Source organism: Podarcis tiliguerta (genome assembly GCF_965153285.1).
Source record: "Podarcis tiliguerta genome assembly, chromosome: 3".
Classification (NCBI taxonomy): Eukaryota; Metazoa; Chordata; class Lepidosauria; order Squamata; family Lacertidae; genus Podarcis; species Podarcis tiliguerta.
In genome coordinates, this window is record NC_139536.1 from 113,047,769 (window position 1) to 113,063,945 (window position 16,177).

Below are 16,177 nucleotides of genomic sequence, written 5' to 3' on the forward strand. Positions count from 1 at the left end.
GCGCCTTGGTCCAAAAGCCTGAAGCAGGCTCCTTTGCAAGGTGGCGGGCAGAGGGCAGAAAACCTCCGAGGCTCGCACCCAAGTCAATGTGGGGAGGAACCTGAGGCCAGAGGCTTGCGATCCATTCCGGGGAGGGGGCGTGTGTGACAAGGGATAACAGTTCCAATGCATTCTAGCCTTGTCACTTTATTACTGCTATTACTGCTGCTACTGCTGCTGCTATTACTCTCGTCATCATCAGACATTTGGAACAGTACAGGAGGGAAAGTGCAAGAGATTTGCATTGAGACTTGTTTTCTGACCTGTTTGGCAAACACTGCTATGTCTTCGTTGAAAGACTCTGAGGAGCAAACATCGCCGCCCGCCACCCCGGGTTCCCGGGGAGTGCATGTCGCTGATTCACATTTCTCAAAAATCAGTGCTAAGAGGGGGAAGAGGGGGTGTCTGAAAGAAAAATACAAGAGTCACCAAAGCAACACACAAGACGACACAGCAATTAGAGCAAATTCAAGAGGAGCGTCCAAAATGAAGTTTACAGCAGCAGGTCTCCTCAGCCACCGGCACCCCCCCCGGCTTTTTACACCCACTTCTCCAATCACTGCTCACTTTGCTACTCTCCAGACCTGGATCCCAAGGGCCTGAGCCATAGAGATCTCCAGGATGGCCGTTTTGAAGCAAACTTGGTCAGAGAGCTTGTTAACGTTAGCTAAAGTTCAAACTAACCTCGGGTCTAGTTGCCATTTTGAAATATCTCCCCCCTCCGCAAAAAATCTTCTTTTGTAGGTTTAGCTGTGGGGGAGACCGAATGGAGTCCCATGTACACTAAGGTGGAGTGGGGACTCTGTTTTTATTTATAATTTGGAGTGGGCTGCGAAGTTACGCAGCTCAGCTAAATTGCCAACCAGAGTTGGAACGGGTGGGGGTGCAGGCGTGGAGGGTAGGGTGGGGGACACACACGTCCCCTTAAAAGTCACCCATCTCTAACCGCTAAAATGTGTGACACCAGCCCTTCCTCTCCAGTTGGCCTAGACTATCCCTTTCCAATGCCTCTTTCGCTCTCTCTCTCTCTCTCTCTCACACTGCCTGGTTACTGCACTATAATAAATAACATTGTGGGATTGATGAAATCTCACGTTTTAAACATTTTGCCACAGCAACGTTATGTCCTCCTTTATTTTACACCTTGTCCTTCACACTCCGAATTGAAACTGAATTGGTGATCATTCCTTTTAAGTCATATTTGTGAGACAGATCAAGCTCCCCCACCAAAAAAAACCCTACTTTTAAGGTTCCCACGTTGGAGAGGCTTCAAATGCTATAGCGAGTCGTGGGGTTGCAACTTAGCAGTCAGCCTTGAAGTTCTCATTTAAAATGAAACATTATTTAAAGGTTTGTTAGATTTTAAAACGTTTTACTTTAACGTAGAAGGGGGGGGCAAAGGAAATATTCATTATTTCTCAACTATTTCTGAAAAGATTTTACTTGCAATCAGCTCCGTCTGTTTTTATGTCTACTGCCACCACAGTTTCTTTCTCTCTATCTTCATTCCTTCTTTCCCTCTCTACCTATAACAAGTCATGGGTTTAGGCGAGGTGTGTTGCGGTGTTTAGAATGATAGTGTAAAGTGGCTCAACCTCTTTGCATTTATCCTTCAAAATCTCGCTCTGAGAGGGTGTTTATTTGTCCATCCGAGATAGATTGGCAAGGAGAGGCACTGAAATCAACCCGTCGCCACCCCTGCTCCGTCATCCCCATTCAAAGCCTCGGCTGCCCCGGATTATATACCTACGGTCTCGAGTAAACGGTGGCTTTCTTCAGGGAGGGGAGGAACGGGGAACGAGCACGTCTTAAGCTAATGAACCTGATGCTAGCTGTACCTACCCATAAATGGCATCTTTATCTCTCTTTAAAGCGTCATTGACGGAGGAGCCCATGCTTGGGGGCATGGCGTTGGTGTGAGCTGTGTGCGGGTATTGATGGGAGTGAAGCGGAGGACCGTGATTCATGTGGTGGACGGGCTGCATGGATCTGGCGGCATGGGGGTCCCCGTACATGGTGCTCGGGATCCCCACTCCATCCATCCCACCGTAATGGGGTAAATCGTCGTACTGCATAATAGACAGGAGGGAAAAGAAAAGGGTCAGCTTGAAGGCCAGTCCTTCGCAGTGCAGTTTAAAGGGGGGGGGGGGAGCAACTTCGTGTGCTGGGATGGGTGCGAGGAGAGTGGGAACCAAGGCGTACAGAAGATCCACTCTGTCACTTGGGGAGGAAGATGGCGAAACATAAGGGACCGGGAAGGCCGCATCTTTTTTTTTTTAAAAAGTGAAAGAAGTTTTCCCTGCGGTTTGGTTTGGTTTGGGGGGTGTTGTTTTTTTTCTATTTTTGTTTCATTGGTCTTGGGGCCAGTCTCCAATGCATTTTCCACTAGGCCTTCTCAAGTCCTTTCCTCCTGGGGTCCTGGCACAGCGTCCTCGTGGAAATGAAAAAGTTAACTGGAGGATGGAGGACTTCTCTGGAGTCCAGCTCAACATAAATGCATGCTGGAAAGATGCCTCCTCCTCTACGTTTTCTCAGCAGAAGTTAAAATGAGGACACCTATTATCAACACGTGCATTAAAACAACCTCCCTTTAAGCCTCAAGTGGCAGACCTTGCCTGATGTTTGAAAAGATTCACGAATGTTTTGGAGCGCGATTCCTCCTGCTCGTCGGAAGACTACCCCCTCCCCTCACTTCCAGCTTCTCCTTTGCTACCTTCTGAATCACTTAGAGGGGCGAAAGTCAAGAGAAAATGGGCTTTCTGGCGTTGGGTGGTTTCTCTTTAAACACACCCCAACGTGGCGTTGAAGGTTGTGTGTGTGTGTGTTTTCTTTTGCACAGAATTTCTCTATCTTCTTCTCCTCTGCCTCGTCAACGTTTAGGGCTTTTTCCACCTTTCCTATCCAATCCCTCTTTCTTTCTTTCTTTCTTTCTTTCTTTCTTTCTTTCTTTCTTTCTTGTAGTGAATCTGCTTCTGTGGCTGCGGTTCTGCTTAGGTTCATCAAATGGGACCGAGGTCAGTTCTGAAGACGTCTCTCTCTCTCTCTCTCTCTCTCTCTCTCTCTCTCACACACACACACACACACACACACCCCGCACACACGAGATAGAGGGGGGGGGGCTGTGTCTGGTGCACCAGATCGCCCACTCCCCGCCCCCGTGTCACATCTAGGGCACATGCAGCAGCGACCCCTCACTACACTGTTAGCAACCTCCGAGGCTAGTGGCCATTTCCTTTGTCTAGAAATAAAGTGATTAATTTCTATTTACTCTTCGCTCTGTAAAAGGGAGCCGCTGCCTGGCGCCTTGGAATCGCAGGACTTTTACGCGTCCCCCTTTCTCCCTCTCGCAAGCCAATACAAAAGGAAGCGGAGTTAAGGGAGAAGAAAGCCCTGTTAGGGGAGCAAGCCAGCCTGCTTTGCTGGAACTGCACCTCCGCCGTCCGAGGCGAGGAGTTTGCGCCAGGAGTTGTCTCCAAACTGCTACATCTTTCCCCCCCAGAGCAGAGATCTCCGCCAGGCAGGGTTTCCCCGCCCCCACCGACTCCCCTCCATTCCTTTTGAAAAACTCATAGAAGGGGGAATCTCCCCCGCCGCAGGCAGCAGTGGAGCAGCTGTAATCCAATCAGGACCTTTTCTCGAAAAGCCAGGCATGGATTGGTTTTTTTTGAGAGAAATCAATTATCAAATAATCGATCAGCAGGGAGCTTCGATCTGCGGGGAGCGCCTCCTCCCCCCAAAGCCACTTCACAGAGCACCGAAGTTGCTAAATTCAGAAAGATTGCTCATTTGCCATGCCCTGTGTTGGGATTTAATCCAAAAGGGGAACACGACCGCTGCTACTATTAAACAGAGAGGGCGGGTGGGAAAAGGCTTTATCTTGGTTTTTCTTGGTTTGCCTCTTTAAAAAGGGGTAAAATGTGAGATCCAGTGCTCTCTCTTCTGTTTTGGAGTGGGCTTGGGGAACTGGTTTACACTTCTGTCACTTTGTCTGGGTATAATGTTTTTTCTTGGTCGGCTCACACAGATGTCTTCCCCCTGCACCGAGTGATTCCAGAAAGGCAAGAGGTGAGCTGGATCGGGGATCGCATCTCCAGGCGTCTTCCTGAGCGCAGCATCCTGTTCACACGTGACAGTAAAAGCTGCAGTTTGGTACCTTTTATAGGCAGCAGAGGTATCATGAAGTGTTCCAGATTAAAAAAAAAAAGTTTGTTATTGTTGTTCCAATTCATTCCTCGAATGAAGAATTTCTGTCCACTCTGATCTAGCACCGTGGCAATGTTATGGTTTTCTTCTCACATGCTCTACCAATATATTTCAACAGAAATAAATCACATAAGGTTTGGTTCGGGCCAAAGAAGACTCTTAAGTGAAACGTTAACAGAAATATTTTGCTGCTGCTTCCAACAGCACAGCCTCGCTTTCTGTCTCCTGCGTGTTGCTATTAAGGTTTTTTGGGCCACAAAACATGTATTTCTAAAGGACGGGAGGGGTTGATTTCAATTTGCTTTTTCAAACAGAAATGGGACGGCGCACAGACGCTTCTGGGAGCTGAAGGCGAAGATTCACAATAATAAGGGGTCTCTTTTTTCCACAATTCCCCGTACAATGGTCTGTTATTTTTCCGGCCCCTGTTCTTTAGAGACGAATACCTGTTGTTGGCTGGTGGAGATGATAAAAAGTTGAGTATTAAGGGAAAGAAAAGGAAGGCCTGACATCTATCACATCAGTCCAACGAGTGGGGGAATAAAGCGCAAAATCCAACCGCCGTGCAGTCACACCAAGTATCCAAGCAGCCTTATGGATGTGGCCGAAGAGTGGCGGAGTAATCGCTCCACGCTCATATTTCCAAGAACCGGGTTCACCTGAGGGGAGAAGCATTCTTCTATTTAAGAAAGAAAACATAGAAAGGAAAGAGAGAGAACGAGCAATCTGCTGCATACTGGCAAATATTGTTCCCCTGGTGTTAGGAGGTTTCAAACTACTTTCAGAAACAAACTCCAAACACACAAACACACAATTTTTGGGCACACCACCTCGCGGTGAGATACCTCAGCCATACGCACCAGCGGCGGGGGCTGGTAGAAAAATTAAAGCTTCCCAGGTAAGGCAATTTTGCCCACTTTAAAACCCCCGTTGGACCATGACCTCTCACTCTCCTGTGTGCTGCTTCTCTATAACAGAAGCGAGACCCCCTGGCTTCCTAAGTTTCTTTTAGGAAAGCATTCCTAGCCTTGCAATGCTTCTTTAGAAGGGGGTGGGTCTGGGAGAAAGGGAAAGGAAAGGAGCTATTCATCTTGTACCCAGTGTCATTCCCAGGCCTTTCTGAGATTAATTCAGCCCAATCGAGGCTAAAACACTTTTACAGTGTAATTACAGTAGTACAAATTGTTTGCGCAAAGCTCCTTCTGGATAAGGGTTTTTTGTTTTTTTTTAACAATTAGCAAACAGTTATTACAGCGGGAACTTGCTGTGAGAAATTGCACCGTGGCCGTATCGAGTTGCAATATACTGGTCATAAAAAGACTAAGCGGGCGGCAATTAATCATCTATTAAAAGGAAAAAGGAAACTCACAGTTCCTCACTATCTACGTAAACTGTCCGAGGCAGCCCTGGGTTTTGTGCTTTCGACTACAACGGCCCACACTTCACAACTGGATGGCCTTTTTAGGAAATGCAACTATAACCGCCGCCCGCCCGCTCCCCAGCCCTGACCCGATTCAACCCAAAACCTGGGATCTGAATTCACTGTATTACTGACTTCTCATCCGTACTAGGACTCTGAAGTGTACAGTCTCGCTGCGGTCGCCTCTTTACTCTTTCAGAAAACTGTGCAGAGGAGACGAAAAGGGAGCAGCGAGCTTTTTAAAAAACCTAAAAACCCCCAGAAAACTGGCTACAACTTTTATTGTTTTCTTTCCAAGACGCTACTGCTTTTAGAAGGACGTGCTCCGCTGGTGTTTCGAGCACAGCTTCTGTGAGTGTTCAATGATGACTGTTCGGCCCATTTGGTTTCAGTTCCTCAGAGGTTATATTCTGGCTCTCGACACCGCTGCAGGCCTCGCATATGAACGAGAAGCAAAGTTCTCAAAAGTTTCAATGGCGAATCACACCAAGATGTTTCAGGGCCAGGGTAGACTTTTCTATAGTAATTTCTAAAAACAGGGCACATACTTTTGACAGAACTTTGGGCAGCCCGATTTCATGCGTGTTTACTCGAACGTAAATCCTGATGAGTTCAGTGGCGCTGGCTCTCAAGGAACACTGCCTAAGATGTCAAGTTTAAGAAAAATAATGAGACGTGTACCCCAGATAGGGCGTAAATTATTAACCATTTATTCTGGAGTAGTCACATTTATTTCCGACGGATTACACTAGTGTAAACTACCAGTCTCTTGCGCCTACGACCTTAAACAGAATCTTCCTGCCTCCCAGCTTCCCGAGTACAAGTTTCTAGTTTTAATATGACGATCCATGACATCATACATTACTAAATATTCACCAAAACAAACAAACTTTACAGGCTGATGTTACACACTAGCCTGATGTCATTATCCTAACGCCAGCAGCACAAGTGTGTTTTTCCTCCCTGGTCACCCCCCATCCATCAGTATTTAGGTTTTAGGGCATGATATAAGGAAAAACAAACAAAAGAAAACAGATTTTAAATGTGGCAGAGATAATGAAGGAATGCTGCAGATAAGAGTTTGAAGTGATCGGAGTGACCTTACCAAAAAGCAAAAAGAAGTCAAACGCTTAATGAATGTCTGTGAGCAAGCGAAAAAGAAAACTATTTAAAGATCCATTAAAGGGCAAAACCTGAGAAGGTGATAATAAAAGGAGGTTAACCGAGGGGGGGATTAAGTGAAGATGAATCAAGTGGCCATGTGCGAGCCGGGGACTGGGGCGCTTGGAGTTGGAGAAGATTTGTTTACTGGATTCTGACTTCTGAAAACAAAGGGCGCCTGGTCCAGTTCAGGAGTCAACCAGAGGTCAGGTTGTACTACCGGGACAGGCAAAGGCAAAATGGCCAAATCACTGTATTCAGTAAACAGTCTGGATGGAGAATGAGAGGCCTAAAACGCATTCTGCAGAAAAGAAAAAAAGAAAGAGGTGAAGAAGAAGGAGGAAGAGGAGAAGGAGGAGGAGGAGGAGGAGAAAGCAGGACTTTGCATAGTGGCTTTTTCTTTTCAAGTCTTTAAAATGCCTGAATCTCTTTAGGCGCGGGGCGGGGGGGGGGGAGAGAGGGAGAGGGAGAGAAAGGCAGCTAGACTGTTTAACATAATTACCAGCTCTGACATTTTCAGAGTTATAGAGGTCTTTTATTAATTAAATGGAGGGCTTAATAAAATATTCCTAATAAAATTTACGGTCGCCTTAAAACTTTCTAAACACCGCTATAAATTTGTTAAAAACTAAAATTAACTGGGAAATGAGTTACTACCCTCGACTTTTGTCACGAAAAACTCCTACGTGAGCAAGGAGCGTGGCGTGAAGTCAAAATGGAAGCCTTTCAGAAACTTAAACGTGTGATGTTGCGGAGTTGCACATAACAAGAAAGTGGAGGGGGGGTCTAGACCTAAGTTTGCCTGGTTTATGCATCTAAAACACACACAAACTCTTCCCAGTCGCTTCACGGTTATAGTTCCGAAAGAGCCGCTGTAACTTGTTGGCGTGCAGTGGAAAATCATTTGAACATTGAGCTTGTTGTTATGATTTAAATTTCAGATACAGGAGTTTAGTTCTCCCAAACTACAGAAAACGCCACAAAAGAATTTCAGGTGTACATACTATAGTTGTAAGACTAAAGATCTATAAATCAGTCCTTTATACGATGCTCTTCAGCAGGTTTGGGGTAAGGGCTGTGGGATAATTTGCTTATATTTAATTCGAGTTATGAATATGGGTAGGTTTTGTCACCTGATTTAAGAGTCTGCCTCTTTTTACAAAAAATATGACCATCGTAATTTATGTGAATATACTACTTGCTTCATACAAAAACAAAAGCAACCGAAACACTCGCTGAATAAAAAAAGTCAGCTTGCTTAATTATTTAAAACAAAACCTGCTCGGTCGCCTGGTATTTGAAGGCTTGAACGTTTATGCCGTCTACTGGACGTTGGAAAAACTACAGCCACTGTCAAGAAAACTTTCGTTTGGGATAAAAGTGATCTCTCAGCCAGAATATACGAGTGCGTGGAGTGGGACGGGACACGGCAAATTCCACATTTCGGAGTTGACCAAGTTACATTCTTGGTACTCAATACGTTGCAGTACCTAAGCAGTACAATACTGTGCCAGGAATTAATTCACTGTAACAATAAAGTTTATTAATGTGCCGCTGCTGTTTGAGTTTGTGCGCGAAACTTTAAGGCAAAGAAAGGCGAATAAAGGAAAAGAAGCGTCGTTTTAATGAATTAAATAAGCGAATACTTTATTGCTAGAGGTGTTTCAATGGCAAGAGATAGAGATCGCCTCTTAACCCAGTCTATAAAAATGTTAGTCGCGCAGTAAATTAGCTGAAGTAAAAAAACTAGATATAATTTGGGTTTGAAGCAAATTATTATGAGAAGGTAGAGGCGCTGGGAAAGTAAACAACTGTTTGTGGTTTCGTGTGGGAGAGACATAAAGTTGTCTTATCAGGTTAAGAGGGATGAAAACGTGTTCGGTTGAAAGGCTGCAGTCCTAATACACCTGGGAGCAAGCCCCATTGAGAACAACGGAACTTACTTCTGAGTAGAGAGGCATAGATTCAGTTTGGTCATGAGGTGCGCCTGTGGGCGCTGTTTGGTGGCGCTACACCTTCGGACGCTGCCGGGGAAGAGGCTGGAGGACGGAGTCTTTTAAGTGGGCTCTTACAAGCATGAAATGTTTTCCTTAGTAAATCAGAGGTGAAAAGGGGCTGCAGACATACCGAGTGCTTTTGCAGAGACCTCATCTGATGACGAAGAAGAAAAACAACGCAAAGGTTGTTTTTTAAATGGAGGCTCTCTACTGCATCAAAATAAAACACCAGCCCATGGCTCTTGGCAGTGTACATCAAAAACATTTTTATATGAAAAAAAAATTCCCATAGCTTGAGTGAATTTTGGAACATCACGCACCATAAATATCCTCCTATACTGTAATGTGGTTGGTTTTGGTATAGAACAGTATGACTTAAACTAATGTATTGAAGGAGGGATTAAAATAATGTTCACAATTATATTATTTCCTATGTAGCACAGGAGTTAGCCCCATCGATTTCTCATGCACAAAAGAGGGTGAAAAATCTTCCTTAAATTTAAGCAGCAGTTTCAGATGTCTTTGATATGTACCAGACATGACCTAAAAGAGAAAGGCTCATTGAATTCATATTCCTTGGTATATTATAATAATTTAGGGGAGGGGACTTTCCCAAAACCTTCTAAAATGTAATGTTCCTTAATCATTTTTAAAAACTAAGGGGGAAAGGGATTCATATTATATAAATTGGTCCTTATGCTTCTGTATAAAACTCTCTTTAGCAATCACTAGGAAAGCATGTCAAAGTGATGTTGACTGAAGCAAATAACCATTAAATATATAGCATGCAATTAAGTCCTGAACTCAGTGGGAGACTTACTTCTGAGTAAACATGTTTAAGATGAGGATACAAAGCTGAGGTCATCTAAGCACATTTCCTGAGACATGTTACTCTGAAATCAGCTGCCTAAGACTGATGTGAGTGAGATATATATATATATATATATATATGGGCAAAGAAGATTTTGGTTTCTACTATGCAAAGGCAGAAGAGATGGTGACAGGATTCCCACCCACCTCCCCCCTTTACATATCAATAGGAAACACCGCTGCGTGGAAGCATCAATGATTTCAGTGCCACTTTCCTTCCCAAAAAAAAAGGGTGCTCAGTGCCAAGGCCTTTGATCCGCTGCGCGAGCCCTCCCCTCTGCATAGAAAAACAAGACAAAACACCCAGGCAGCCCAAATGAGAAACCCTCTCTTTTATTCCGCTAAGCGGCAAAACCAAGGGGAAAAAAGAGGCGGCGTTTTGTCACCCAGCGAGGCTATTATTTCAGGTGTGCTAATGGGATTAGAGGCGGGTGAAGAAAAAAAAATGCGAAGGGGAAACGTGATTCTATCTCGCAGGTACCAGCAGCAGCTGCCTCCCCGGAGTCTCCAAACCCCAGCCCAGAAGGGAAGGCAGCTAATTTCAGAGGCACCGGGTGGAGTGAGAGGAGAGGGTCACTCGTAGCAACAAAAAGGCATCAGTCTCGCCTCCCACCGGCTGCTAATTCAGCCTCCACCTGAAAGGCTTAGCTGGGTACGAGGGGAGGGGTGGGGGGGGTAGGGGGCAGAGAGAAAAGGGACATGTGTCAGGGTGTGAAAGAGGATCAGACCTCCAAAGGAGGAGAAAGGGCTGGGCTGGAGGGGGTGCACCGTGCGCGATCCTTCAGCAGAGCGCGTATAAAACCCGTAGTCAACAAATGGCCCCGAGGCGCCTCTTTCCCCCACCAGCTCGGCCCCCGAGCCGGCGACAGGGCGCCAGCGCATTCCTGCGCGGTGGTCTCTTGATCTCCGCGGAGGCTGCGCGACCAAGGTCTTTTGCATAATTGCATCTTGGCTTTACTAAATGGAGCCACCAAACTGTCTGGGCATCTGCTTTCTCCCACTGGCGCAAGAAGGGCTAAGAGGCGGAGAGCGCAGCTTAATCCTAAAGGGCAGCCCTAGGGAAAAAAAAGAGGACTCACAAATCGCGTGTGAAAGGAGTGAGGACGGCAGGAGAACGCGCGTGCCCGTGGTTCGTGGGCTCCAGAAGGGTGCAAATGCGCTCCTTGCAGTGGCGTAGCGTGGGGGGTGCAGGGGGGGCCGGCCGCACCGGGCGCAACATCTGGGGGATAGGGTTAGGGGGCGCAAATCCACGGGTTAGGGGGCGCAAATTACTTGCCTTGCCCCGGGTGCTGACAACCCACGCTATGCCACTGGCTCCTTGCGCAACGCAACGCAACGCAACGCAACACAGGATTGTCTGCCATACTTGTGCCTATGATCCTCAGAACCAATCCCAAAGGCTGACACAATCAAGGGGACTTGCGTCCAAATACACGTGAATGGGCAGGGATGAGAGCCATGTGCTTGGGTTGAATCGTGCTTTCTCCAAAAGCTGACAAAGCATATTCAACCCCCCCCCTCCCCAGGGGAGGAGGCGTTTCATGGCTGAGTTGGGAATTATTTAGCAATTTAAGAGCATCTTCAGCCCACCTGAAGATGGGCTACTTTTTCTTCTTTTACTACTTTTTACTACTTCTTTTTAAAGAAGTCGTATCCAAGAAGGTTAGCAAGCAAAAGACTTAGTATCCAAGAAGGGACCTGAGGCGCCCCCTCTCCTCTCCAGGGACGATGGGGTGAATGCAGTGGCGTAGCATGGGTTGTCAGCACCCGGGGCAAGGCAAGTAATTTGCGCCCCCTAACCCGGGGCAAGGCAAGTAATCTGCCCCCCCCACTGCACTGTCCCTCCCCCAGATAGTCCCTCGCTCTCTCTCCGCACCGCACGCCTGGCACCCTCCCCTCCACAGTGGGCGGCGACCCGGCGGCTCGGATCGGATTTGCACAGCCAGCACTGCAGTGAGAGAGAGTGAGTGAGCCAGGTAGGGGCAGAGAGCTGCGAGCGCGAGCGCCCCCCCCAGATGTTGCACCCGGTGCGGCCGGCCCCCCCTGCACCCCCCACGCTACGCCATTGTCTTCAAGGACTGTGAAATCTTCATGTTCCTCAGAAGTAGCCTCTTCCCTCAGCTTGTTGGTGCTGTATGAGGCATGTGCTAATGATGTTGCCAACTTTGCTCTCCCTTGACATTCAGAAACACCGACAGGCAACTCTTTCAGTATCCTCAGCAGAGGGTATAGTAATGGGGAAAGGCCTCTACACTGGTTGAACTTCTGCCTACCTACCATACACAACTATTACAGGCAGAGGAGACCTACTTTTTAATATTAAAAAAATGCTCAGCAGTGGCTGTCTGCTTATCTCACAGGATAACCACCGTTAGAAGAATGTGTTTAGACTCTAAACCTGTTCCTGTCTGGAGGCGGTTGGAGGATGGATGGCGGCTAACAGATTGAGGTTGAATCCTGACAAGACAGAAGTACTGTTCTTGGGGGACAGGAGGCGGGTAGGTGTGGAGGATTCCCTAGTCCTGAATGGGGTAACCGTGCCCCTGAAGGACCAGGTGTGCAGCCTGGGAGTCATTTTGGACTCGCAGTTGTCCATGGAGGCACAGGTCAATTCTGTGTCCAGGGCAGCTGTCTACCAGCTGCATCTGGTACGCAGGCTGAGACCCTCCCTGCCCGCAGACTGTCTCGCCAGAGTGATGCATGCTCTGGTTATTGGACTACTACTGCAATGCGCTCTATGAAGGTGACCTGGAAACTACAACTAATCCAGAATGTGGCAACTAGACTGGTGACTGGGAGCGGCCGCTGAGACCATATAACACCGGTCTTGAAAGACCTACACTGGCTCCCAGTACGTTTCCGAGCACAATTCAGAGTGTTGGTGCTGACCTTTAAAGCCCTAAATGGTCTCGGTCCAGTATACCTGAAGGAGCGTCTCCACCTCCATCGTTCTGCCCAGACACTGAGGTCCAGCTCCGAGGGCCTTCTGGCAGTTCCCTCGCTGCGAGAAGCCAAGTTACAGGGAACCAGGCAGAGGGCCTTCTCGGTAGTGGCACCCGCCCTGTGGAACGCCCTCCCACCAGATGTCAAATAGAACAACAACTACCAGACTTTTAGAAGACATCTGAAGGCAGCCCTGTTTAGGGAAGCTTTTAATGTTTAATAGGTTATTGTATTTTAGTGTTTTGTTGGAAGCCGCCCAGAGTGGCTGGGGAAACCCAGCCAGATGGGCGGGGTATAAATTTATTATTATTATTATTATTATTATTATTATTATTATTATTATACCTCTAGTGGTGGTCATTTCCCAGATGGAGATTGAGCTTGGCAGTTCCATGCAGTCTTCTTGCTGCTCCACAGGGGGTCAGATCTACCCTATAGGGAATCAACTGTTAAGTAGACCAAAGGCACGCAGAACCTGTTCTTGTTTTCGATACAGGAAACTTTATTTTTATAAATTAAAATGTTGCAGAGATCAGTGCAGTTAAGATACAATATTAATACTCCCCCCCATCCAGCCTTTGTTAGATGAGAAAGAGTTACATAAAGTCAGCTCTAGGTACCAGAAGAAACACTTGGCAAGTATCACTTTTGTTTTGTTTTTTAACTCTGTTGCAAATGTTTGCAGTTTGTTTCGGAGAGTTGCATTTCGCACAGAACTGCCTTTGATAACGAAGCTTTATTGGAACGGCATTCAAATTTAGATGTTCAAGTTTCAGACCTGAAATCAAATGTATCAGAGCCTAGAAAGGGAAGGAGGTATTTTCAGGTTGCGATCAAAAGACCCCTGTTCCTTCCTTGTTTTGCAGCGTAATTTATGGAGTGCCACTACAAACAAATTAAGGGGGGACGACTCACCCATCTTTGCATAAATCAAATTGTTAGAAAAGCTGGAGTACTGTGTGCATAGCCCAGTGGGACTAACCTGGTGGTTGATGGCAATAGAGTGAATTAAAATGACAGTGAATTTGGCTAACTGATAGCCAGGCAATGGAGCTTAGAGAAATAGAGTAGCCATTTGCAAAGATAATTAGGTCACTGCATGCATTGGTTTTCAAGGTCCACAACTAAAGATAAAATGTGGCAACAAATGTGTGTTTGTAAGGACCCTCCACCCGCATAGGATTATAATAAGACACACAAACACATTATTTTAGGTTTAATGGGCAAAATTAGGTCACAACTTTTATTGGTTATGGGGACGCAGGTGGCGCTGTGGGTTAAACCACAGAGCCTTGGGCTTGCCAATCAGAAGGTCGGTGGTTCGAATCCCCTTGACGGGGTGAGCTCCCGTTGCTCGGTCCCTGCTCCTGCCAACCTAGCAGTTCGAAAGCACATCAAAGTGCAAGTAGATAAACAGGTATCGCTCTGGTGGGAAGGTAAATGGCGTTTTCGTGTGCTGCTCTGGTTTGCCAGAAGCGGCTCAGTCATGCTGGCCACATGACCCGGAAGCTGTACGCCGGCTCCCTTGGCCAATAAAGCAAGATGAGTGCTGCAAGCCCAGAGTCGGTCACGACTGGACCTAATGCTCAGGGGTCCCTTTACCTTTACCTTTATTGGTTACAGCATGTGAGTAGTATTGGCTTAGGCACTGGATGAAACAGCAATACCAGACTCCACCCTGCACAGCCGGGAGTCATATCAGGGTTAACAACCAATGGGAGGAGCTTGTTGATGCAAATACAACTGGAAGCTCCCCCAAGACATCACCGGGGGTTGTGCCATGGCCCTAGCCACCAGCAGGGCATCAGACAGGATCCACGACCACCGGATTCCTTTAATGGAATACCCAAAACAGGAGGGGTAGATGATGGTGCATACCCAATCCTCCAACACAGCACACATATTCCAATGCCTAACCGCCATCCGAGCGGCTAGCCCTGCCCACCAGCCGGCCCTATTGGTCGGCTGGAAGGGTTGGCCGCGGCAGCAGAAGCAATCAGGAGCAGGGATCCGAATACGCTGCTCCCGTTCACAACCCCTCCCCTCTGGAAGCATCTGTGTCATGCAGAGAAGCCTAGTTTCTGTATGCTAAGGTCCCCAAGAGCTCCAGTGTGGTGTACCATGGTTAGCTAGACTAGGGATTTGAAGCCCAGGGTTCAATTTGAGCTAGAAGCTCAATGGTTGACAGGCTAGTCGCCTTCTCTTGCCTTAACCTACCGTATATTTCGCTCTATAAGACGCACCAGACAACAAGACGCACCTAGTTTTTGGAGAAGGAAAACAAGAAAAAAAAATTATGAATCTCAGAAGCCAGAACACCAAGAGGGATCACTGCGCAGTGAAAGCAGCAATCCCTCTTGCTGTTCTTGCTTCTGGGATAGCTGCGCAGCCTGCATTCGCTCCATAAAACGCACACACATTTCCCCTTAATTTTTAGGAGGGAAAAAGTGAGTCTTATAGAGCAAAAGATATGGTATATCATAGAGTTGTAAAACTGCAATTTATTAAAAAATGATCTTATTGTTTTATCTCTCTGTGAACAACTTTGAATTTTTTTTATAAAAAAACAACCAAGCGGTATTTAAATTTGATGGAATAAAATAAAATAGGGTGGAAGACTGCCATGAGTGCCGGCTCAAGCTCCTTGCAGGAAAGGTGGGGGTATAAATGTAATATTTAAAAATTATTATTTAAGAGGATTTGTACACTGCTTAGTCAGCGAAGCCTCAAAGCCTCCAGGTTGCATAAAGCATATATTAAAAATACTGATAAAATCAAATGGTAACAATAACAATAAGAATAATAAGAATAAACTTTTATTTGTATCTCGCCCTCCCCGGCTGAGACCGGGCTCAGGGCGGCTAACATCAAATACAAACATTGATATAAAATCAAACAATAAATCACCTCTTAAAAACAAGTCAGGATAAAATTAAACTCTGAATTAGATGGCTTTCCGCAGGATTTGGGTTGGGAGCAGTAAATGCTCATCAGGCCCAGCTGTGGACGCTGATCTTACATGGGCCTGTGAGAATGCTTGGAGGCCTCTTTCGTTCTCGTTCTTGTCCAAAAAGGGAGGGGGAGTCAGGCTGAGCCCTGACCAAAGACCTGGCAGAACAACTCTGTCTTACAGGCCCTGCGGACCTAAAATTTTTCCAGTTATAAACAACATACATCAGTCCTGTGGCTGTAGCTGCAGAGATGGAAATAGTAAATTGATGGGGCCATGCAGCTAGAGAGTGACATTTTATACCATGATGAAGAATTTCTCTCAATGGGAGAGTTTACTGCATATGAAGTAGGCCCCATACATTCATAAAGGAACAGAGTTTGGTCAGGGTTCTCTGTAACCTTTAAGGAGAAACCCAGCTTATGTGCAAAACCGCCCTCATACACCTACTATAAGTGATTTAAGCATTTTTGTTTTCTTTCTAAAAATATTTCATTTTTTTAAAAAAACAATATTTATTTATTTATTTTTTTACTAACAACCAAACACAAGCAGTTAAACCCCCAGGCGGCTGATACATTGGGTATATAATCA

At 46.4% G+C, this 16,177-nt stretch overlaps 1 protein-coding gene and 1 long non-coding RNA gene across 5 annotated transcripts in view; one reads left to right on the plus strand and one right to left on the minus strand.

Annotated features, from left to right (window-relative positions):
• Positions 1 to 2,200, minus strand: part of MEIS1 (Meis homeobox 1) — a 150,320-nt gene extending 148,120 nt beyond the window's left edge. For 3 of the 4 annotated variants that reach the window (XM_083435398.1, XM_083435395.1, XM_083435396.1), the window contains exon 1: positions 1,882 to 2,200. In XM_083435398.1, the coding sequence (XP_083291524.1) occupies positions 1,882 to 2,114 (233 nt within the window). In that variant the 5' untranslated portion in view covers positions 2,115 to 2,200. The remainder of the gene's footprint in view (positions 1 to 1,881) is intronic. The other variant, XM_083435397.1, reaches the window with a different exon arrangement.
• Positions 1,968 to 4,405, plus strand: LOC310675246. Its single transcript, XR_014509991.1, has 2 exons — positions 1,968 to 2,095; positions 4,064 to 4,405. It is a non-coding gene; the product is annotated as an uncharacterized lncRNA (long non-coding RNA).
• Positions 4,406 to 16,177: the final 11,772 nt, after the last annotated feature.